Source organism: Varanus komodoensis, unplaced genomic scaffold, assembly GCF_004798865.1.
Source record: "Varanus komodoensis strain SLA01 unplaced genomic scaffold, ASM479886v1 scaffold23, whole genome shotgun sequence".
Classification (NCBI taxonomy): Eukaryota; Metazoa; Chordata; class Lepidosauria; order Squamata; family Varanidae; genus Varanus; species Varanus komodoensis.
Window position 1 is genome coordinate 11,673,481 of NW_025335627.1, and position 24,109 is coordinate 11,697,589.

At 41.5% G+C, this 24,109-nt stretch overlaps 1 protein-coding gene across 2 annotated transcripts in view; it reads left to right on the forward strand.

Moving 5' to 3' along the window:
• Positions 1-24,109, forward strand: part of NRP2 (neuropilin 2) — a 240,025-nt gene that overhangs the window by 78,614 nt on the left and 137,302 nt on the right. For both annotated transcript variants that reach the window (XM_044431841.1, XM_044431842.1), the window contains exon 3: positions 18,389-18,570. In XM_044431841.1, coding sequence (XP_044287776.1) covers positions 18,389-18,570 — 182 coding nt within the window. The remainder of the gene's footprint in view (positions 1-18,388; positions 18,571-24,109) is intronic.

A 24,109-nucleotide genomic window follows, 5' to 3' on the forward strand; every position in this document is an offset into this window, starting at 1 on the left:
TTAATTCTTTGGCCAGGGCGACTTATTTTATAATGTTAATGTGTTTTATATTTTAACTGATGTTTTGTAAGCCGCCCCGAGGCTTCGGCAAATGGGGCGGCATAGAAATTTTTTAAATAAATAAACAAACCATGATGACTTAGAACCTGGGGTGGCTTGTTGTGTTGTTTGAAACCAGCCATGGTAGTTTGGGTATGATTAACAAACCATGCTGCTAGATTTAGACAACATGGTAAGCTATCCCTGATTTATTAGCCACCATGGCTTATCACATCGTAAAGCTAGTTAGTGTGTGGGATCATACTACCCAGTAAGCCATTGAGTCTTAAAAGTCACACGGTGTGGCTTCTTTGTAGGAAGATCACTGCCTCCCTCCTCAGATGTACAGTGGATCGTGGCATATATCCCAGGCATCTTTGCAAAAGAATCTCTGTTCAGCAGTCAGCTGAGTCACCCCTATATCATCAGCTTTCCCCTGACTGATCAGTCACTGCAGCCTTCTTTCTGTTGGTCTCTTTTGCTGTCAAGGCATATTTATCCTTTTCCAAGTATCTCTGCTGCTCTCCATAGGTGAGGAATTAGCTTTTGTTAATTTTTGCACAATTTATTCTGTTTGCATCAGCCAGCCATGTGCGCAGGTTAAATCTCTCTCACTTATATGCAGATTTACTACATGCTTTGTTTTTAACATAGGGAAACATTCAGATATGTGAGGTAACTCTTTGCTTATGATTTGAAGTGGTGCAGTCAACAATACTGCCTCTTTAGTCTACCACCTGCGTATGTCACTTATGAAGTGACTCTTGGCATCAATCCACACAAAATTTTACTTATTATTTATTATCCCGATAGCTGATGCTTTCTGTGTATGATTCACAGTGTGTAAAACCATAAAATACAACAAGACAAAGCATAATATAGTTTTTTTTTAAATTGAACATACAGTACAAATCCAAAGTAAAAGCCAGCAGTAGTGGAAAGATCTCATAATAAAATAACATCTTTTAAAATAGCAGAAACTGAAGGACTAATGTGCCTGGGAACACAAAGCTGATTTATGTGTCCCTGAAAAGGCCATAACTGGAGTGCCACTGCTGAAAAGCCCCTTACTTTGGTAGCCCTCACCTCAGTGCATTGGATGTGAGCACCCAGAATGGGGGCCTCTGAAGGTGACCTCTGGATCCAGGAAGGAGGAGTATATTATAGTTTTCTTTTACAGTGGGAGCACCTTGTGTCGTCGCTGGGTACACAAGCCACATGGACGACTGCAATGTATGACTTGGGTGATTACATCAGACCTGGCAGCCACTCCAAGAGGATGGCAATTTGGACAAGTGCTGGAACTGTCACAAGCATTGTTGCCAGTTGTATCCATGATTACTGAGCCAGTTTGCACATGCTGAGAATGGTCAAGGCTGTACAGCAGAATGTCTGGGATAATTTAATCTTTAAAGTGGAGAATAATCCTGGAAGGGGATCCAGCTGGGAAAGTCCTCTGTGTTGTAAGGTTATTACCTGACTCCAAGCTTCTCCGTTTTTCTGAAGTGTTCTCCGACAGTGAATAAGGCCTATGTAGGATGAAAAGTTTATTCTAGATTGGTTTGTCATCAATCCATTGTAATTTTAAAAAGTCAACTTTTTTTTCTTTTCAATGAACAAGTGCTACTGCACAATCATGATACAGTGAACTAGAAAGCAAGGTCCATTTTCCCCACAAATATAATATAACGTGAAAATATAAGAAGATGAAATACTTTCTCAAGGGTCTGTGTATCTTGAAAGTTGCATTTTCCACTATGCTTGGAGGATACAGGGTGTAGCCTTTTCTTTAATATGTATTATAACATAATGATAAAAGGCAGAGTAATGTGGAAATAAGTAGTGCTTTGTGAGGTGACTTTTTATTGATTTTACTCCAAATTTCTTTGTAAATTTTTTTGGCCTTCTCCAGAATGCTTTTAACAAAAGAGCATTGTTGCTTAAAACGGAGGGGTGAGGAAGTAAGAGAAGTGGTTTCTACAGACGCAAACAGAATTAAACAGTGACATATGACTTAGGAATGACAAATTGCAGAAACCTTGAAGGCATGTGTCAGTGCACAGTGTTTCCTTGTCCTGCATAGTTGAGTGGTTTCTCAAATCTGGACCATATCATTTGAGAAAACAGCCCTTTTCCTGTGGTACCAAATTCTGTACCTCCGTTCCTTTGGTGCAGAATTTCGACAGAACTACCTCAGAGCACAGTTTAAAAAACAGATGAAGCTAAATAATAGAAAAAGTAATAAGTATAAAAGGAAAACAGGCTATTTCATTTCTTTCTCTCATCTGCATTGAGAATGAAATTGCATGGGCCATAATTTAAGCAATGCTTAAACTGAGCCTTTCTTCCGATTTATGACATGTTCATATTCAGCCTCTCTTTAAATACGTGTATCAACACCTTAGTGGACCTGATTCTCTGTGCACTGTGGATGACTATGATTAATTCACCACAATGTACACATGTGTTTGAAAGGCCAGGTGACTAATTTGTCTTTGCAAGTAATCAAGGGAAATTTACCATGCCACTGCTTCCCGATTTCTCACCAGATGCCAAAATATGATTCTAAAACCCTCAGTATTTGGCAACATGATAACAAGGACTTGTATACCAAACCATCGCATAGGCACCTCATGGCAAGCTGCCCCTGGTACATACTTGTCTGTAACTCCTATCTGCTGTGGCAAGATCTGAAGACCACATGATTACTCCACAGAAAGCTGGAGGAGTTTAAGGAAGGTTGAATTAAAGATTGATGCTTTGGGCCAGGCCTTGACTCAAAGCTCACAGGGTGGTTGGGAGGATAAAATGGAGAGGAGAACAATCATATAAACCATCCTGGAGTCCTTAGAGGAAAGCAGGATCGAAATCAAATGAACTTAAATTACCAGGCTTGAACTTCACTGTACTGGAAAAAAGAAAGAAAAAAGCTGGGGTTTGATCTTTTTCCTTATGGATAGTGTGCCTGCATTCAGGGGGCACGCCATAGGACATACCATAACTCTGTTTCCCCTGCTTGGGGCACAGTATCTGCAACCATGTGGGCTCATGCTCTTTGTCTGGGATTGGCATGGCATGGATGGGAATACACAGGTTTTCAATTCCCCTTAAAAGTTTGGCACAGTGCCTATATATGTCCTTCTGCATGTACAGCAAAGTGTGTGTGTATGTGGGGGGGGGATGACAGCTCTAAGGAGGATCTCTGTGCAAATACTTCCTCTGCATGGGTAAGGATCCTATGCCAAAGTTTTTGACCAAATGAGTTGGATTCCAAGGCCTGAATAAAGTGCATGCATTGCAAATAAAAAAAGGCTTAAATTGAAGAAAGTAGGGAAAAGCACTAGGCCACTCAGGTATGACCTCAATCATATCCCTGATGAATATACAGTAGAGGTGACAAATAGATTTAAGGAATTAGATCTGATAGACAGAGTGCCTGAAGAACTATGGGCGGAGGTTCGCAACATTGTACAAGAGGTAGCAACTAAAACCATCCCAAAGAAAAAGAAATGCAAGAAAGCAAAATGGCTGACTGAGGAAGTTTTACAAATAGCTGAGGAAAGAAGGGAAGTGAAAGGCAAGGGAGAAAGAGAAAGATGTACCCAACTGAATGCAGAATTCCAGAGAATAGCTAGAAGAGATAAGAATGCCTTCTTAAATGAACAGTGCAAAGAAATAGAAGAAAACAATAGAATAGGGAGGACCAGAGATCTCTTCAAGAAAATTGGAGTTATGAAGGGAACGTTTCATGCAAAGATGGGCATGATAAAGGACAAAAACGACAGGGACCTAACAGCGGCAGAGGAGATTAAGAAGAGGTGGCAAAATTACACTGAAGAACTATACAAGAAAGATCTTAACGTCCCTGATAACCACAATGGGGTGGTCGCTGACCTCAAGCCAGACATCCTGGAATGTGAAATCAAGAGGACCTTAGGAAGTCTGAGCAACAACAAAGCTAGTGGAGGAGACAGCCGAGCTATTCAAAATCCTAAAAGACGATGCAGTAAAAGTGCTACACTCAATATGCCAGCAAATTTGGAAAACTCAACAGTGGCCACAGGATTGGAAAAGGTCAGTTTACATTCCAGTTCCAAAGAAGGGCAATGTTCAAACTACCACACCATTGCACTCATTTCACATGCTAGCAAAGTTATGCTCAAAATCCTACAAGCTAGGCTCCAGCAGTATGTGGACCGAGAACTACCAGAAGTACAGGCAGGGATTAGAAGAGGCAGAGGAACTAGAGATCAAATTGCCAACATATGCTGGATCATGGAGAAAGCTAGGGAGTTCCAGAAAAACATCTATTTCTGCTTCATTGACTATGTTAAAGCCTTTGATTTTGTGGATCACAACAAATTGTGGCAAGTTCTTAAAGAGATGGGAGCACCAGATCATCTTATTTGTCTCTTGAGAAACGTATATGCAGGTCAAGAAGCAACAGTGAGAACTGGACATGGAACTACTGATTGGTTCAAAATTGAGAAAAGAGTTCGGGAAGGCTGTATACTGTCGCCCTGCCTATTTAACTTATATGCAGAGCACATCCTGCGAAAGGCAGGGCTAGATGAATCACAAGCTGGAATTAAGAAATATCCACAACCTCAGATATGCAGATAATACCACTCTAAGAGCAGAAAGTGAAAAGGAACTAAAGAGCCTCTTGATGCAGGTGAAAGAGGAGAGCACAAAAGTTGGCTTGAAACTCAACTTTAAGAAAACTGAGATCATGGCATCCGGTCCTATCACTTCCTAGCAAATAGATGGGGAAGAAATGGAGGTAGTGACAGATTTTATTTTCTTGGGCTCCAAGATCACTGCAGAGGGTGACTGCAGCCAAGAAATGAAAAGACACTTGCTCCTTGGGAGGAAAGCTGTGGCAAATCTAGACAGTATACTAAAAAGCAGAGATATCACACTGCCGACAAAAGTGCATATAGTCAAGGCTATGGTTTTCCCAGTTGCAATGTATGGCTGTGAAAGCTGGACCATAATGAAGGCTGAGCACTGAAGAATTGAGGCCTTTGATTTGTGGTGCTGGAGGAGACTTCTACAAGTCCCTTGGACTGCAAGGCAATCAAACCAGTCAGTGCTAGAGGAGATCAATTCTGACTGCTCTTTAGAAGAGGATACTGAAGAGGAAACTCAAATACTTCGGCCACTTAATGAGAAGGAAGGACTCCCTGGAGAAGACCCTAATGCTGGAAACAATGGACGGCAAAAGCAGAAGGGGATGGCAGAGAATGAGGTGGCTAGATGGCGGTGTGAGTTTAAATGGGCTCCGGGAGATGGAGGAGGACAGGAAGGCCTGGAGGAATGTTTTCCATGGGTTGTGACTTCCATGGGTCGGATGTGACTTCGCAACTAACAACAACATACACTGGATAGCATCGTGAAACATTTTTGCTTCCTCAGAATGGTGTAAAAGGGCAAAATACATGCAGCACTAGATAGAGCATCAGAGAGTGTGTGGCATATAGTGTTTGGCACTATCATATGATTTGGTATATAGGCTCTGGTGTCCTTTGACCCAGCTCTAACTACAGGAATGAAAAGTGCAAACAGTTATCAGAAGCTCGTAAGATTAAGGTTTTAACTGGTACCTAGTACTTTAATCTTTCTGTTTTGTGGTGCTTATCTGACATAGGCTTAGTCTCCTGCAATATATGTCAAAGCAAGACTCTGTGTTATTTTAGTCTCTCTTGGAAACTTCCTGTGACCTTCGGCAAAATATTGACCCCCTCTTCTTTCCTCCCTTGACAGAGGTCTTGTGAGGATAAACTTGTTCATGTTTGCCAGGGGCTCAGTTAAGGCAGTGATGAGTGCCACAGACATACATTCTTGCTGATAAAAGTAATCATAATAAATGGCTGGAAAAGTTTGTATCCAGATTTGTGTTTTGCCTGCTCCCTTCTGTGAGATAACAGGACTATGTAATTTCTGGAGACAGGGTAACTAAAATAATAGAGCACATCTTATCTCATTTTCCCTCCTGCATGTGAGCAATAAACTGTGACGTGCTAGAAAAGGCTATATTTCATGGATGATCTTCAAAAGCGATTGGTGTGTTTATACTTTTGTTGGGAAGGAAGAATGGAAGGAAAAAAGGAAGACTGGTTGGTCTTCGGGAAAGCTGATGTAAGCAAGGCCAAATTGCCCAGATTTGATTGGATTCGCTTTAAACAGTGTCTAGTGTCTCCTCCTTTGCCTTAGTGTTGTGCTTTCAGAAAAGAGTATGTGCAAAGAGGTGTGATTGACTTCTCATCTTGTGCTAGGCAGTGTGAGTTTGGCCTATCAATCCACTCCTTGTATGAGCTTCATTTGTAATTAAGTTGGCTGAAGGTTAATTGGCTGCTGTGCTGTGTTGGCAGCAGAAATACCTTTTAGACTGGGCAGAGCACTTTGAAGAAGTTCCTACACTGCTCCCCCGTTCCTTTGCACTGTAACCTCCTTTACGGCGAGCAGAAAAGGGATCCAGTCCATACAGTACAATTGTTTATCTCATCAGTAGCACTTGATACTTTAAATTTTTCATTGGGCAGGTAATTTGGCCCACATACAAGTACAATTACTTTATGCTAAAGCATTTTGAGAAGCATGGTTGGAGAGTGATACACAAATATTTTTAAATATATAAGAAATAGATCCTCTCAACGGACATTATTCCCTTCCCTTCCCTTGTTTTGTCTTTGAGTTGCTAAGTTAGTTCCAATCATGTCATTGTGGCTTTAAGTTAGGTTTCTTTATAACAGTCTTCCTTATTTTGGTACACTCCAAGTGTTTTGGACTTCATCCCTTATTAGCTTTACTGGCATAGCCAATGGTCAGTAATGACTGATATCATGCTTGACAGGGTAAAGTTGGATGATCCAAGATACTAAAATTGTTTTCTGGCTTGTTACTTCAGATTAACAATTTTATTTCAAGTTAGATTATAAAGAATCAAACCATTTCAGATTGTGGGACAGCAAGATACAAAAGCCTACTTTTCAGTATCTTCAAGCTTCCTATTGTAGAAAACTTTCAATGTGTTTGTGGTTATTTCTCATACCTCCTCATAATGGGATAGAGATAAAAATGGCCCTGTGAAATAATCACATGATCCATCTCCCTAAAGGGTATCCTTGCAAAAAAAAAAAAAAATCAAAAGCTGTTGATCCCCTACCATCTCCTGCTAGGAGTTACAAAGTCCACCTCAGTGCAGCTTCCTGCCATATTCTCTGTATAACAGTTCAGCTGGTTAGTTATTTGAATTAGAGCTCAATATTTAACCTAATTCAAGTGCTGGTTTCCATTTGGTCTGTGCCAGCATATCTAAAACTGAAGACAACAGTTAGCCATTGTGTTTGGCTTAGTAACCTTGCCAGTAACCCCAAATGTGTGGGAAAGATTTCAGCTTTTTCATTTGTAGGAGAATAGAGTATTTCTTTTTATTTTACTTGGGTGGCACACCAGAACCAAGCTGTAGGACAGAAATGAAGTGACAGGTTTTCTCCTGAGTGCTATAAACTGGAGCAACAAATGCATGTTTGTTGTTTGTTTCCTTCATTTTTGCCTATAATCTTTTAAGGGCTAATGGAGAAAACAGAAATGATTTTCTGGAAAATGGATAAGTGTTAGTCACAAGAGACAGGACAGACATTAGAAGTAGCTTATTCTGAATAATAAGAAAACAGTACATCAGATGATTTTATCTGAAGAAAATATCTGTTTAATAGCATGAGTTAAAAATGCTTTCCTGGTTAAAAACTCTTCACACATTGGACCCTCTTCCTCACAAAAGCCTGCAACAGTGTGTGGCTGCATGAGACAAAGTGTCCCTTTCCTTATGAGCACTTCTCCATCATACTTGGGATGTATTCTCACTCCTTCTCAAAAGAAGAAGTAGTTGGCAAGGGCATGAAGTATCTTGAGGCCCTTTGAATGTCCACTTTCTCTCTGTAATTTTGTAATCTCTGTTGGAAGTATTAGGCCAATTGTATTTTTTGTTGACTATGAAGAATTGTCATTCTTCCTGGGGTCCAGTGTGAATATATAACTGTTTAATTGAATCTTGTGGAACTCATAAGTTTTTGCAAATAAGACATGGCTCATATTAGTTATGAGAGTGTAAGAGAAGTTCTGCTATATCGTGGATCTAATCCAGAGACTTACTTTAATAGTGCTCATTCACATGTCTCCAGGAAGCTCATGAATAGGATTACCAGGCAATGCTGCTCCTGTATTGTTTTTTCAGTACTCAGAGGCAGATTCCATTTAATTGTCCTGGCTAATAGCAATTGATAGTTCTTATTCTGTCCAAGTTTATCTCATCCTTTGCCATTACTCTGTTTTAATTGTAATTGTTCGTTGAGGATTTCAGTAATTTTTAAATATTTTTAAAAATATTAAAATATTTATAGTGTATATATTAGCATGTAAATGGCACAGGGATCTTGTTATATTAAGTGGTAAACAAGTATTATTAACAACAGTCTAGGCAATTTTTCAGTCAGATCTTGTGGCAATTATTTCTGTAAGCTGTGTGGTGTGTGAAGGAGCACTTTCTTTTTCCCCAAACTTACTGTCAGTGGGCTGGTTCACATAATTGTCACATCCCACTGTGACTTATTTAAGTCATAATGGGTTGTGGTGCATGCCAGCTGGCCCTTTGAATATTCAAGCTGTGGTGGGCAGTCACCATGACTTATTTGCTGTGTTCAGACAGTGTGATAATCCACACTCAGGGGTTGTGTGTGGGCTATTGTTGAAATGGCAGTTTGTTAGTGGGCTGTTTGAACTCTGAATCCTTAGTATAACCACAAGCAAGAGAGCCCCTGGTTTCTTGTTGAGGTATGAACTGTGGGTGCTTCATAACCATAGTTTATTATTTTGTATGGGTTCAGACAACACCCACCTTTAAACAATAATTCATAGTGCAGCTCTTGAGTATGGCTTATTGTTTTCTCTGAATCCAGTCATTGTGTGGTGAGAACTCAGTGCGAGTTGCTTATCTAAGGATTAAATGTCCCTGGCATAATTCATGGAGTTTTTAGGTTTATATTATAATTATTTAATATTCTCATAAACTACCCTTGCCAGGTTTACATAACATGATAGGCCATTAAAAATTCAGCTAGTACACACTGCAATCCATCATGGCTTTAGTCATCAGTTGGCTGCAGTGATCATACAGACTTTCACTGAATGAGCCCAAGTTCCAAATTATTTAGAAAAATGTCTGTATCTGCCCATTTTTACTGTATCATACATATCTGAAAAACTTATTTGTTTGATCTTAGTTACAGGGACCTGCTTGATCATATAAGTTGCAAAGTGGAACATGTTTTATAAGTCAAATCTTTCCTATTGCATATTGACTGTGATTGTGTTGTGGGATTGTTGTTGGGTTGTTTTTAGCCTTTAGACCAGTTGCAGAAGAGAATTCCTCCAAGCCATCATTTCCCAAATTGGTTCCCTCCATATGTACTGGACTACAATTCCCATTTTTTTCAGCTAGCAAGACTGTGTTTGGATTGTGAAAGTTGTAGTCCAGCTCATCTGTAGGTTTCCAGGCTGGGGAAGGCTGCTCTGACCATTTACAAAGAGCCTTTCCTTTAACTACTCATAGCAACCATCTGTGCAGCATCATAGGAATAACTTCCAGGCAAGCACAAATAACTGTACCTCTTTGAAAAGTGATAACCTGTTTTAACCAACAGCACTTTGAATTTTAAAGGAAACTGTTTAGTGATTGGCTGGCATAGTTTTGCATTCCATCATGGCACAAAATGGCCTTATCCAGCAACAGGTGCACTGAGTTGAAGTCTTCTGGAAGTGAAACTAGAAGTGTGTGCATGCAAACTGAAAAGCAAAACAAAAGCATCTGAGCACTAGAGAAATCCTAGTTTAATGTGGTAAGCTATGACACTGATAGGCCTATGCTCTGTGTGTGTGTGTGTGTGTGTGTGTGTGTGTAAGTTGAAATTTGGAAAGAGCAGGAGTTACTTGGTTAAAACAAACTTGAATTTTTGTCTGTGCATCCAGGTTTTGGAATAAAATAGTTCTTGACTTCCTCTCCTGATTTATCTCCTAAACTAACACAAAGCATATAATCTCTAGCCAAATGCCCGGACAGTAAGGTCTGGCAGTAGCACTATCATGATACAGGTTAGCTCTCACTTTGCAGATCTCTTCAGAATTTCAATAAAATATATATTTTGTATGAATGAAGATGTCAGGAGCTGTACCAAAAACAGAAGTAGGTAAATGGGCTTGTGTCTGCATTTATGTTGTGCTGGACCTATTCATTGTTGCTGCCTTTGCATCTCTCTCTCTCTCTCTCTCTCTGGCTAGATTTATCTTGTCACAAGTATGTCTTTCTGAAAAGAGAGGTACTGTGAGTTAAGCTTGTGGTCCCATGCCTCATGTACTGAAAACCCCTCTTATGATTGATTTAAGGCTTTTGATATCAGTGGGACCTTGTGGATCTTTTATTTTATTTATTTATTTAAAACCTTTGTATACAGTAGTCCCCCGAAATTCATGGGGGTTGCATTCCTAGAGCACCCGCGAATTGTGAAAAACCATGAATTTTGAATGTGGTTAAAAATGCTTATTTTTATAGTTTAAACCCTAAATATGTTGCTGCCTTATTCTTCTTTATGTAGCATACGGTGTTTTCATTGATGCCATAATGGCACGCTAGTGTGGCATAACTTTTTAGTTCCTGAAGCAAATCCAGTAGTTCAACTTTCTCCTGGAGTGTTTTAAACTTCTTCTAGCGCTTAGGTTAATTCCCAGAAGACTTAGAAGGTGTGGGGCGTTTGGGCAGCATCTTAGGGCTTCAAAAAGAACAAACTGGCGAACGCTCAGCAAACACCAGAGATGCGTCACAGGGCAGCAGCCAATCAGTGGTTTCTGCAAAATTGCGGGGGTTTCCACGAACAATATTAGTTCAGTTCCAAGGAAAATTCCACGGAAGACTGAGGCCGTGAACGCTGAACCGCAACTTCATGGGAGTATACTGTACTGTCCACTGCCAAATAGTCTTGAAATAGTCTTACAATAAAACAAAGTAAAGCTTTGTTCAGTTCAGCTCCCCAATTTTTTAATATATGTGCATGGAATTCTACGAAATGCAGTTTTCCATAGCTCAACAAAAATAGACTGAATATCCAAGTAAATCCAGTGTTTACGTTGGCATCTATATGCCACCAATACGTATAGTGAAGGACTTGCCAGATCCTCAATACATTGTATTACAGGAGATGAGTATTTGTCCTTACAGTTTGGGAATATTAATTTTGGATAGTCAGTATAGCATGGAAAATCCATTTCCTCTTCCGTTTGTTAATTTCCATGAAGCAGGTAAATAACTTTTAAAAGCATGTATATCAGAGAATATTAAAGGCTGTTCCAGTATAAAATGTATCTTGTGCAAATAGCTTACTATCAAAAGGAAGCAATTACTGAATTTGCCAAAACATATGTAAGAGAATACATTAGCTGTATTGTGTTAGCTGCAGTTAGCTGAATTAGTGCTGTATTAAAGAGATGTTGCAGCATCCAATGTAACAATGTAATGTAACAAAAGCATTTGCTGAAGAAGATGCAGCCTTAGTTCCATAGACAAGACACGTAGACACAAATGTGTCAGTCTGCTCATTGGGCATATTGTGGTGACACCCACACTTTCTCCAATTCCTAGATGTTCCCAAAGGTCCAAAAATATTGGAGACACATGCTTTAGTTGGTTCTGAGGCCTTGTGCTTATTCACTGGTGAAGAAAAGCTTATTGCCAAAAATCTTTTGTTTATTAGTTTTAATTCCATGTGTTACTGGGCTGAGCTGTGCCATTAATAATGGGCTCTGGGATCTTGCCTCAAATTAATTTATGTTTGTTCATGCAACTTTTGTTATTAAGGATAGGATATTGTATTGCAGGAGGAAGAAAAATCCTTGAAACTTGTGGATGGAGCCAATGTGTAATCTAGCTGTATAACAAATCAATTATAATGTTTGGCATTCGTTCTGCATGTAAATTGTCCATCAGCAGATTGTTAAAATCTTAATGTTTCAGTTGATTTGGGGGGGACGTTCTAATAATTCTAATAAAGCTTTTTACTGCTCTGTGGATTTGTTGACAAATTTGATGCAACTTCTATGTCTCTGGAAGCAAATGTAAAGCATTAAATTAGTGAGAATATTGAGCAGATGGTGATTTATGTTATTAATGTTAATAACAGCAACAGTAAAAAAAATAATTTCAGTCAGTGTCCAATTTTCTATGTACCTTCTAAAACCACACAATAAATGTGTGCCATACAATCCTATATGAGACTACTCAAGAGTATGCCTTATTAAGTTCTGTGGGTCTTACTGCCAGGTAGTACTGAAGCCTGATACTCTGACAAGTTTGTTTTTATTTCATTCAAATTTAAACAACTGATGTTTGGGTCCCAGTGCCTGGCTGAGGGCACCTAAAGTCAATACTTGTCATCCTTGGAATCCTTCCACATTCATGGCATAGTAAGGCCAGATAAGGGATGCCTCAGGATTCAAGGATAGCTTGGTGCAGTATTGCTATTCTAAAAAAATATGTCTTTGAAAACAAATCTCTTTGTGTCACCTTAGGGTGCTTGAAAAGCAGAGTGGTTGCAGTCAAGAGTTTTAAAACTGATTTTAATGCTAACTTCAGCAAGATGATAATAATCCATAGTCAAGGGTTAAGTGTGGGGTTTTGTTTTTGTTGAACAACGAATTATTAGTGAAATGCAGGTTATCATGTTGTCCAAACCCAGCTGCAATAGCAAACCATGGTGAACAAGGCTCACAGCCTTGGATTCTTTTCAAGGATTATTTGTGGTTAACAAGGAATGGTTAGGTTGGTGTAGCTGCTTAGTCATATGTATAAACTTAAGCCTTGTAGTGTAGTCGTAGAACATTCTAAGTGCTTGATGGTCCTGCTGGTTTCCTAGGATGCTCCAGGAAAAGGTTTCTATAGCAGGAAGCTGAGAGGATTTTTTTTTCTCTTTTCAGCAGTGACAGAAAGAAATATGTGAGTTGGTGTCTATGTGTGAATGAGTAGCAAGAAATAACTCCAGGAATGAGAGAGTGAGCATTGTGAGGCAGAGGGGCAAGTGAATGGATGCAGATGTTAGTGGAGGTAGTTTGTGCCTGTGAGGAGGCCACAGAGAGACCTTGTCCCCCAAGAGATCCTCTTCAAGGAATGCAGTGTAAATTTTATGCAAGAAAATTCAATTTTTTATTTCTCATGATTTTGCTTTGCTGAAAATTACAGTGTGTTAATGATAGTAATACTACAAATGATTGGCACAATATGAGTAAGTGAAGGGTGCATGTGAAGATTGTATGTGAATGTGTGTGTGTTTGTACATGCATATATGTGACCCCTGGCCATCCCAGCAATCACTCAATACCAGCCCTTCAGGCCAAAAAGATTGTATGCTTCTGTTACAGACAAAAACCTTTTCCTGAGGCCTGATTTCAGTCCCACCTAAAAGTGAAATTGGGACTTCCCAGTTAGCTGGTCTTGTGGTTAGGACCTTGAATTTCTGTAACTTTGTTTTGGGTAGTTGTTTGGCAGTATATGTGTTACAGGAAAGGAATGAGTCACGTGACAGCCATTTCATGTCCCACAAGCTATTTTGCTTTTCCAACGCTTGATTCACAAATAGAGGATCTTATGACAAAGCCAGAAGCCTGGGACTGTGTTGCTTTTCTTTTCTCCCCTGCCCCTTTGATGAAGAGAGTGGTAACATGCTGTTTTAACAGGTTGACACAATGCAAATAAATAGATGGGTGATTTTTTTACAGATGTGAGGACAAAAGTAGAACACAACTGTACATCTTTAAGTACAAATTGGGGGTTCATGTTAGAGACTGGATCATAATCAGACAAACTTTAAAACACGCCACCGAGCTTGAGTTACCTCTAGGGATGAAAAATCTAGAGTGCATAATTTTGCAATAAACTCTTCTTCCAAATGTATACCACCTCACCATCCCTAACCCTGGATTTCCTTGAGAAATTTGTGGAAGATCATAAATTAAAAGGAAATGTGACAAGACTTTTGGGCATGGTCTAAGGAAAACAGAAAGCTGCTGGCAAGGGAACAAAATCACTGTTATCTACAGAAGAACCATTCTTGCAACAATCCTCTATTGGTAATATGGTAGTGATTACAGTGGCCAGAATTACTTACCAGGTAACTGATCTTTACAGTCATTCCTAACCTGACCTGAAACCACAGACAGGCAAACAGGGACCTCTGCAAGGAAAGAGAGCTCCCCCCGCCCTTTTCTTTAACTTCTGGCGGGCCTTTGCCCTGCTGTGTAGCTAGCCTGCTGTGTGCTGGCCTGCCATATCTGTTATCAGGAGAAGGAGGCATTGCCAGCGAGAGGAGAAAATCTCCCCCAGGTTGATTAAGAGTGAGCTACCTGTGTTTGGCTTTGGGAAAGGCCTGCATTTGTGAGGCCAGAAGCAGGGTGGCATCTCCCCAAAGGGGGATCCCAGAGGGAATTGCCTCTTCAAGGCTACCACCCCAACATCTTGGCTGATGTGAGTATAGTGATGGGTAGAGGGGAGTACAGTCAGCTGTGCAATATTCTGGTCCTCCCTCACCTGCAGGCATGATGGTTGTCCTATCAGTTTGCTCTTGGGTATTTGATTACTGCTTCTAAATGCTATATTAAAGCATAAGAAGACTTCCTTATCCATGATTTAATAGTGGATGAGGTGGCTGATCTTAAGACCTGGGAGGGCATATAGGGAGGAGTTAGTCTCATGGAGGAGTACCCATCAGGATGCTTGGTTCAGCATCAGGATAAACTTGAGTGTTGGTGGTGGTGGTGGAGGGGGCTTACCACATTCTAATGGCATTCTCTCTCTTTCCAGGACCTCTGACTTCCTGACCACAAATCTAGAGTTCTTGCATCTTATGTTGGGTCAGATTAGGGATTCTGTTGTTGTATAAGATGGTGGTATAACTTAGTAACCTGCAATAGCAGGGACCCAGTAGCCTCCTGCCCCCCTCTAACTCTACTGTTTTATGATTCTATGACACTTCCCATCTTGCTATCCAGCAGTCTTACTACCTGAGTTGACAGAAGTGGATTCAGATGTAATGTTGAGGTTCCCCAGGCTGTCGGTTCTGGGGGATTTCAACATTCATGCGATAGCACCTTGTCTGGGGTGGCTCAGGTTTCATGGTTTGTTGGTTTGTTTGTTTATTCATTTGATTTATATTCTGCCTTTTTCCTACAAAGGGCTCAAGGCAGCTTACATCATTCTCCTCCTCCATCATCTTATCCCCCCAACAACAACCCTGTGAGGTAGGTTGGGCTGAGAGTCTGTGCCTGGCCGAAAGTCACCCAGTTGGCTCCATGGCTGAGTGAGGACTAGAACCCAGATCATCTGAGTCCCAGTCCCAGCTCTTGACCACTACACCACACTGGCTCTCCACACTTTAGGGATTCCCCTGGGGCCAACTCTGTCATTGGAGGCTCAGTTGGCTTCAGTGGCAGGGAGTGTTTTTTACCTCTTTGGCTGATGGCCCAGGTACTTCCCTATCTTTACAGCGATAACATGGAACTGCCCATTCAGAAGCTGTAGCTTGTGCATAATGTGGCAGCCAAATTAGTAAATGGGGCTCAAAGGTCTGGCAATAACACCAGTTCTGACCTTCTTGCATTTGCTGCCTGTATGTTTTCAAGCCTGTTTCAAGGTGCTGGATTTAACCTGTCTAGCTTTATATAGCTTTGGATCGCAGAACCTGACAGAGCACCTCCTCTGACCTGAATTTACCTAGACTAGGTGGTACAGAAGCAGGTACAAAGGAAAGGTCCATTTTAGTGGTGGTCCACAGTCATGGAATGATCCCCCCACTGAGGCCTGCCTGGTGCAAACACTGTCATATTTTTAGTGCCAGGTTAAGATTATTCTGTATTCCTGGGCATATGATGTGGCATTAATGCTAGTTTTTGGGAAGAGATGTAGTACTTTATTGAAATTGATTGTAGCTGTTTAAATTATTTTAAATTTTGCATATTGAAATTCTATGCTGTATCTTATGTCTGTTTTGTGATTTTTGTATATTGTTGTGAACCACTTTTGACCACTGTAAATCATCATCATCATCATCATCATCATCATCATCATCATCCCTGCTGTTAATCCAATCAGTGGGAGGGTGAGAAGCACACAGATGAATCCTACTGGCATCTTTGATTATTGATTGGAAGTAACAAAATGATTTCAGCTGGAAGGGGGGGCAGTATATTAAGTGCTTCTTCCATCCTGCCTCCTCCCCAGTGGGGGAAGGCAAAGGATAGGGGAAGCCCTGTGGACAGAGTCATCGGATAGAAGAGCACCGCACCACCCAGCATCTCTGGCAGGGCTACTTCAGGGCACACAGACTCTCGCTGGCCGTAGAAAGCTAACCAGCACTGAAACTAGGTCCCCAAGTGAGGCATGGAGGACTTCCAGCCAGCTCTTCAGCTGGTACCTACATGCCATTCTCAGGTAACCACACCCCCGGACATAATCAGTTGTATAGAGGAGAACTATTTGTCTTCTCCCACAATATAGTTCTCCAACCCTTCTATATTGTAAGGATGACTTAAAGTTCTTTGAAGCACTCTGAGCACTACAGTGCTGTGAATGCAATGCAGAGAGAGAGAAAAAGTATGGACAAGAGAAGAAACTTTCTTGCAAGTTCTCAGTGAAGTCATAACTCTGGACCTTCACATACTGAGAATAGAATGTACGAGATCAGCTTGAAATTTAGCATTACTTGTGGATAGTGTACTCAACTTTTAATTATTTTACTTTAAACATCATATATCCTGCTTTCTCCTTCAAAAGAATGCAAAGTAGGTAACAGAGGAATCTATTAAAAGTTATGAACATCTATTGTCAAGTAATAAAACAAGTGACAGCACACATCAAAAGCAGTCAAATAAAGAGGCAACACTTCATTTTACAATTTACTTGATACTTACAAAGCTGGATAAGAGTATTTACATCTTTAGGAGAAAAAGTAAAGCTTAGCTAGTTATTGGCTAAGATTTGTTTGTACTTTAATTTATGAGCTGCTGCTGTGAATTCTGGCAGACTGCAGCCATCTGTCTGGAATCAAATGGAGTGTGGCAACCAAAGTTTGAAGATACCCAGATACACAATTTGATGACCAGAAATGTACCCAGTGCTGCAGCTTAATTCCCTGATCAGCAGTTAGTTTTATGGGACACTGTTTTGAAGAGAAGACAGAGGATAATCTTCTCCTCTTCCCCCCTGTAGGATCGGGTGCCATTATCAGCACTTGTGGTGCACTCTGAGTTGGCAATTGACGGGCCAGTTGGTATAGCCTAGGGATTAAATATGACTTCGGTCTCTCTAACTTAGTCTTTAACAGTTCAGTGAAAGATAGAGCAAGTTTCTTGGCATGGACAATGGTTCTGGATGAATGAATGAGCCTTGGCTCTAACAGCTAAAACTAGAAATGTGAAAACTTCCTTCTGTTTTAAGACACCTTAGGGTGTAGTACTGTAGACATTTAGTCAGAAAAAACCCCCTACAACTTCTAGCATTTTCCAGTCAGCACAACTGACTGGGGAATGCCAGGAGTTACAGAACTTTTCTTCTGTCTAAACCTGCATACAGTTTGCACCCGCAAACGGTGTTTTTGGGCCACAGTGCAAGAAGTAAACTGATACAATTCAAATGTGCCGCATTCTATATATAATGAAGCCTGGAAATGTTGTTTAAAAGCAAGAGGAACTTGCTTATGAATTTTTCACACAAAGATTCCGTGAAGAGAGGTAGCAGTAGAAAACAAAAGATTTTTTTTAAAGATAAGTGCATAAAAAGACCCAAGATTTATTTATGGACTGCATGAAGAGCAGGGAAATCTCTATGGCACTCTGTGTTTTACAGATTATGATTGCTATAAAACTTTATTTATCACAATGGCTTGCAGGACATCTAAAATGTTCAGATAATGAAATGTTTGCAGTAAATGAACACAAGTGCAGATTTCTCCAAGTTTCAATGCTGTCAAGCTATTTGGAGGGTACGCAGTACACTCTGCTAGATAATTTGATAGCAGAGAATAAAATAATGGAATATTTCACAAAAATGTATTAAATATAATGCTTTCTGATCAGTGTGTAAAAAGATTAAGCCTCTGGAAAAGATTTCTATAAAAAGTATTGAAATGCCAAACAAGGTAAGTCACCATATATAAACCAGAAGGTGCCTGCAAAAATAAGATGTTTTAATTTCGCCTTTTCTCTGTATCTTCTTCTTAATGATGTCTTGTTTGGTCTTCTTTCCCATTGGCAGATATGACTTTATTGAGATACGAGATGGGGACAGTGAGACAGCTGACCTTCTGGGCAAGCACTGTGGGAACATTGCTCCTCCTACTATCACCTCATCAGGCCCATCTCTCCATATTAAATTCACCTCAGACTATGCCCGTCAAGGTGCTGGCTTCTCTCTGCGCTATGAGATCTACAAGACAGGTCAGTGTCCAGCTGCTCAGGAAGGCACATGCCTTTTCTTGATTCTCCTTCATCATGGTTTTATGTTTGTAGGTAGACTGTGTCGGATTTTCTTATCCTTAACTTGCATTAGTTGACAGTACTGGTGCAAAGGCATGTGGATAAAGCAGGCTTGCTGATGCTAAGCAATATCTGGTCAGCGCCTGGATCACAGACTGCATTACAATCCTGTCTATACCAGTGAGTTTCTTGAAAGAAGAGGAGTGATATTTCAATGAAAAAGTATCATTTTCACCCTGGGGCCTTTTGTTTTCCTAGAAGAAACCTAAAACACAAGCTTACGTGTTTGTTAAATTATACTCTGTTTTCTAGTGTCTTGGACAGTGTGAGCAATGCTTGCTGAGCAGCCCTTTGTAGTTTACTCAACCAATAGGTTGAGCTGAATGTAAAAGCAGAGTTTCAGGTATCTTTGATCAAGTCAGCTGTACCATTAAGCAGGCCAACTCAATGCAGGGAGTGCAGATGGTTCTACAACTTGAATTGCCTGATAAAGGGATTGGCCACTTTAAGCTTTAGCAGATTTGGGATAACAAAATTTGAAAGTCCTTATCCAAGCCAGATAGGAGACTCTCCTTATCTTATTAAGCTTTATATGCATCTCCTCTGTGCTACTCCACTTCTCAAATCTGTTTCATCAACACTTTGGATGAGGTGAAATATTTTAGTGGCATATTGACAATTTTGATTCTTACCTTGGCATGGAAAGTAGGCTTCTTCCTTATCTGATCTCATGTATGCTAGAACTACAAACAGTTTATCTTTTTTCTGCGGCATGCTTTAAAAGTCAATGCTAAGTGAAAATTGTCCTCCCTGAGATCTGCATAGTGGTCTTTTCCAACCAACCCCTCCTGTGAATATGGGATTCAAACACTGATCAATAGCCTAGTGTTTTCTCTTTTCAAGAAGCCAAGGGTTTTGTAACTGCTGTAATGGTGACTTAAACGGCTGCTGTTGGCAGTGCCGTCAAGAGAACAAGACACAAGACACAAGACGGGCGCCTCTTGAGTTCAGTATAAGAGGAACTATTCATAATGCCTTTTTAATACAAAACTATTCTTGGAGAAAGTAAAAAACTTATCAGAGCCCTTTTTAAATCGGTTCTGTCTAAATATTTGTGAGATTGGTGTGTGTGGGGATGAGAATTCCTGAGAAATAAAAATAGTCCTGTTTTGTGCCTGTGGGCATGTGTAAGACAGAGTTTTTGTGTGCTTGTGGAGAGGCCTAGCTGTGTCTTGCCTAGGGATAGTGGTCACAAGACCCGGTTGCCTGCCTGCATTCCATTGCTAGTATGCTGCATGGAAACACACAGACCTTTTACGTCACTGTTAGAACATGAAACAAATGCCATGTAGGAACCAGCAACCCCCAGAAGGGGAGGGGGCAAGGCAAACAGTGTCCTGGAAACCTGCTTTGATGAAGACTAAGAGCATTAATGAAGAGGTGCACAGATATTTTGATTTTGGAAGTTTTGACAATGAGTTATACTAATTGCATTATTCATAAATGCAAAGGAGGAGATGTCACACAAATTTGAACATTTTTTCTCTCTCTCATTCACAGGGATGGAAAAATGATTGCCATAAGCCTTGTAGAGCTAAATTTTAAAGAAAGTGTTCTTGGGGCTATCATCTGTTTTATTTCTACAGTATAAGAATGACTGTTACCCATAATGGATATGTCAGAAATTTCAAACTAAGTCAAAAGTGAACTGCTTTTGAAACCACACTTTTTAAGTATAACTAAGGCTTCATTTGGACATAACCAGAAACCATCAAATATAATAATAATTTACGATTTCTCATTAGATGACCAGGCCTGGGAAAGCTTCTGGCCTCTGTATTTCCCTTCTCCCCTGATCCAAATCCCAAATAGTAGTTAATCTTAACTATGGTTTATTGAAACACTAGCTTCATAAACTGATGTTTGAAGTTGGCTTGTTTTTATAAACTATATTTAAGACTAATCACAGTTTGTCTAGGTTCAGACATAACATTAAACTGATTTAATAAAAATGGAGGCAAAATGTTCTGATCATGTCCTTGAAACTGAGCAGGAGGAATAAAGAGGAGTAGGAGTGTGTGAGCTCACAGCTCAACCTGCTCATTCACCTAGCAATATACTCTAGTTTACTGTTATGTCCAAATGCAGTCTAAAATCAGCTCTCACATTATATTTTCTGACTTGTTTTTCTCCCTGACCCAAGCTGGACATACTACAGACTACAAATGGCATCTGGAGCCAAGTTCAAGTGTTGATAGGATGAGATGATAAACATATGTCATCCTTCTTTTTGATCTTGGGACCAGAAAATATGGGGGTTTCAAATGGAGTCCAGGAGATATTTTGATCCAGCAGTGATAATCAGGATATTTATTTATTTATTTAAAATTTTTGTATGCCTTCCCTTATGCATGGCATCTCAGGACAGCTTACAATCATTAAAACAACCACAATAAAACAGCAATAATTAACAATTAACAAAAAATACAAATTAAATAAGTTAAATAAAAGTGACTGTTAAACATTAAAGTTTAAATTAGTTTTTAAAATAACAGTTAAATAAAACGGTTTTAACCTGGTGCCAAAAAGAATATAAACTCAGTGTCAGGCGCACCTCTCCAGAGAGCGCATTCCAGAATCTGTGCGCCACCGCAGAAAAGGCCCTACTCTGAGTAGATGTCCTTTTTACCTCCTTCAGGGAGCGTTTTTGGAGCAGGGCCTCTCCTGCAGAATTTAAGGTGCATGAGGGTGTATAAGGAAGGAGACGTTCCTTCAGGTATCCTGGTCCCAAGCTGTTCTGGGCTTTATAGGTTAATCCCAGCAGCTTGAATTGGGCCTGGACATCAACTGGAAGCCAGTGGAGCTGGTAGAGGACTGACGTTATGTGAGAATAACGACTGGTCCCCGTCAGTAGCCTGGCTGCTCTATTCTGTACCAGCTGAAGTATCCGGACCATTTTCAAGGGCAGCCCCATGTAGAGCACGTTATAGTAATCCAACCGGGAGGTTACCAGAGCATGAATCACCATTGCTAGGCAGTGTTTGTCCTGGTAAGAATGCAGCTGATGGACCAGCCAAAGCTGTAGGAAAGCATTCCTCGCCACCACTGCCACCTGGATTTCCAGTGACAGCTCCGGGTCGAGGAGTACTCCCAAGATGCAGCCTCTGTCCTTTAGAGGGAGTGCTACCCCATCCAGGACAAGGTCAAAGTCACTTACCTGAAACCTCGATCCGCCCACCAACAGGACTTCCGTCTTATCTGGATTGAGGCTCAGTTTATTGGCCCTCATCCAGCCCATTACTTCGGCCAGGCATCGGTTCAGTATAGCCACAGCCTCACCTGGAGTAGATGTAAATGAGAGGTAGAGCTGGGTGTCATCAGCATACTGGTGACTCCGCAGCTCAAACCTCCTGATGACCTCTCCCCGCGGTTTCATGTAGGTGTTGAAGAGCATGGGGGACAAAATAAAGCCCTGCGGAACTCCATGGCAAAGCTGTCATGGTGCACAGCTATAGTCCCCCAGCACCACCTTCTGGAATCAGCTGGCCAGGTAGGAACAGAACCACTGCCATGCAGAGCCACGTACTCCTAACCCGGCCGGCCTATCCAGAAGGATACCATGGTTGATGGTATCGAAAGCCACTGAGAGGTCCAGGAGAATCAACAGGGACGCACTCCCCCCGTCCGTCTCCCTGCACAGGTCATTGTACAGGGCGACCAAGGCAGATTCAGTACCATAACCAGGTCTGAAGCCAGACTGAAATGGGTCCAGGTAATCCATTTCATCCAAGAGTGCTTGGAGTTGTCCTGCCACCACCCGCTCTAGCATCTTGCCCAAAAACGGGATGTTGGCCACTGGTCTAAAATTGGCGGCCACCTCTGGGTCCAGGGATGCCCTCTTCAGGATAGGCCAGATCACTGCCTCCTTCAAGGGGGCAGGGACCTGGCCCTCCCTCAGCGAGGCGTTGATAACGTTCCAGACCCAGGGACCAATCCCGTGGCTGGATTCTTTAAGTAGCCAGGAGGGGCAAGGGACAAAAAGACAGTGGTAGGATGTATCATTCCAGGCACCTTGTCCACATCATCAGGCTGCAATAACTGAAACTCATCCAATAATGATGGACCAGACAGCACTCTGGACACCTCCCATACTGGAGCCATATCAATTGTGGAGTCCAGATCTTGGCGAATCTGAGCAATTTTTTCCATAAAGTGCTGGGCAAAGTTGTCACGGTGGGCTGCCGAAGGTGCAATCACATCATTTTTCTGGCCAGAGTGTGTCAGACTGTGCACCACTCGGAAAAGCTTTGCTGGTCGTCCCTGTGAGGAAGCAATAGAAGCGGAGAAGAACTGCTTCTTTGCCACTCTCACCGCCATAGCATAGACTCGCTAATGATTTGTCCCAAGATTTCCTCCACCTGCACTCTAATCGTCTCCCAGCCCGCTTCATCGCCCGCAACTCAGGCGTATACCATGGTACTGAACGGGCTCTGCTAGGCAGGAGCAATCGTGTCGATTGCCCTGGTCATCTCCCTATTCCATGAATCAACCAGGACATCAACAGGAGTGCTGATGTTGAGGCCAGTCCTGTCCCAGGGCTGGCCGTGGCCGGCGAGTTAAGCCCGAGTTCTTCCTGCGCAATTCCACTCCAATCTGGACAGCTGCCACCCACGCCGGGGGAGGAGGAGGAGGGAGCGAGGGCGGGGCCCAGGAGAGCTCGCCGGCGTGAGATTGAGTAGCTGCAAGGTGCAAGCGTGCAGGAAGTGGCCCGTGCAGAGCAGCAGCAGCGTCTGCGGTGGCCACTCAGTCCACACCGGTAGCGATGTTGAGGCCATATTGTAATAGCTAAAGTCTTTCTGTAAACTCCATTTACCTCCACAGTCCCCACCTTGTCTTGGACAGAGAGGATCTTGCCATGTGAATTTCTGCAGCTATCCCCTTCAGGCATCAGTGCTTCTTCATCATGGCTGCTGTGCATCACACATTATGGGTGCTGCACCTGTGCAGTGCCTGTTGCTGGGAAGATTAAACAGCTTTTAATGGTTTTGATGGGAACTCCGTGCCCTCCTCCCTCCCTGTAGTAAAAATGGGCAGAGTGCCCGCCATTTCCCCAGTCTTCTTGTGACTGCCATTCACTGTGCCTCAAGCCTTTCGTCTTGTCTCTTGTAGCTATATTCAAAGTTTACCATTATTCTTTTGACTCATAGCTTTTCTCTTTATACTCTTATTCAAGTTAATACCTATCCAGTCCCCCCAGTTGAAAAGTTCTTTCCCCCTTTCCCCTTCTCCTAATAATAATAATAATATAGACCCTTCTATTGTTATTCTCTTGTTAAGATTCTTCTCGCTGTTTTTCCTATCTCTTTCTTCAAAGGCTCAGTGGGTGGCTTTTCGCAAGTGTTCCCAGTGTGGGGCTAAAATGTCCCCCACACTCATGAGGGACCTGTGCCTTCTGTGCTTGGGAGGAGGCCACAGGACTGACAAGTGTGGCCACTGCCAG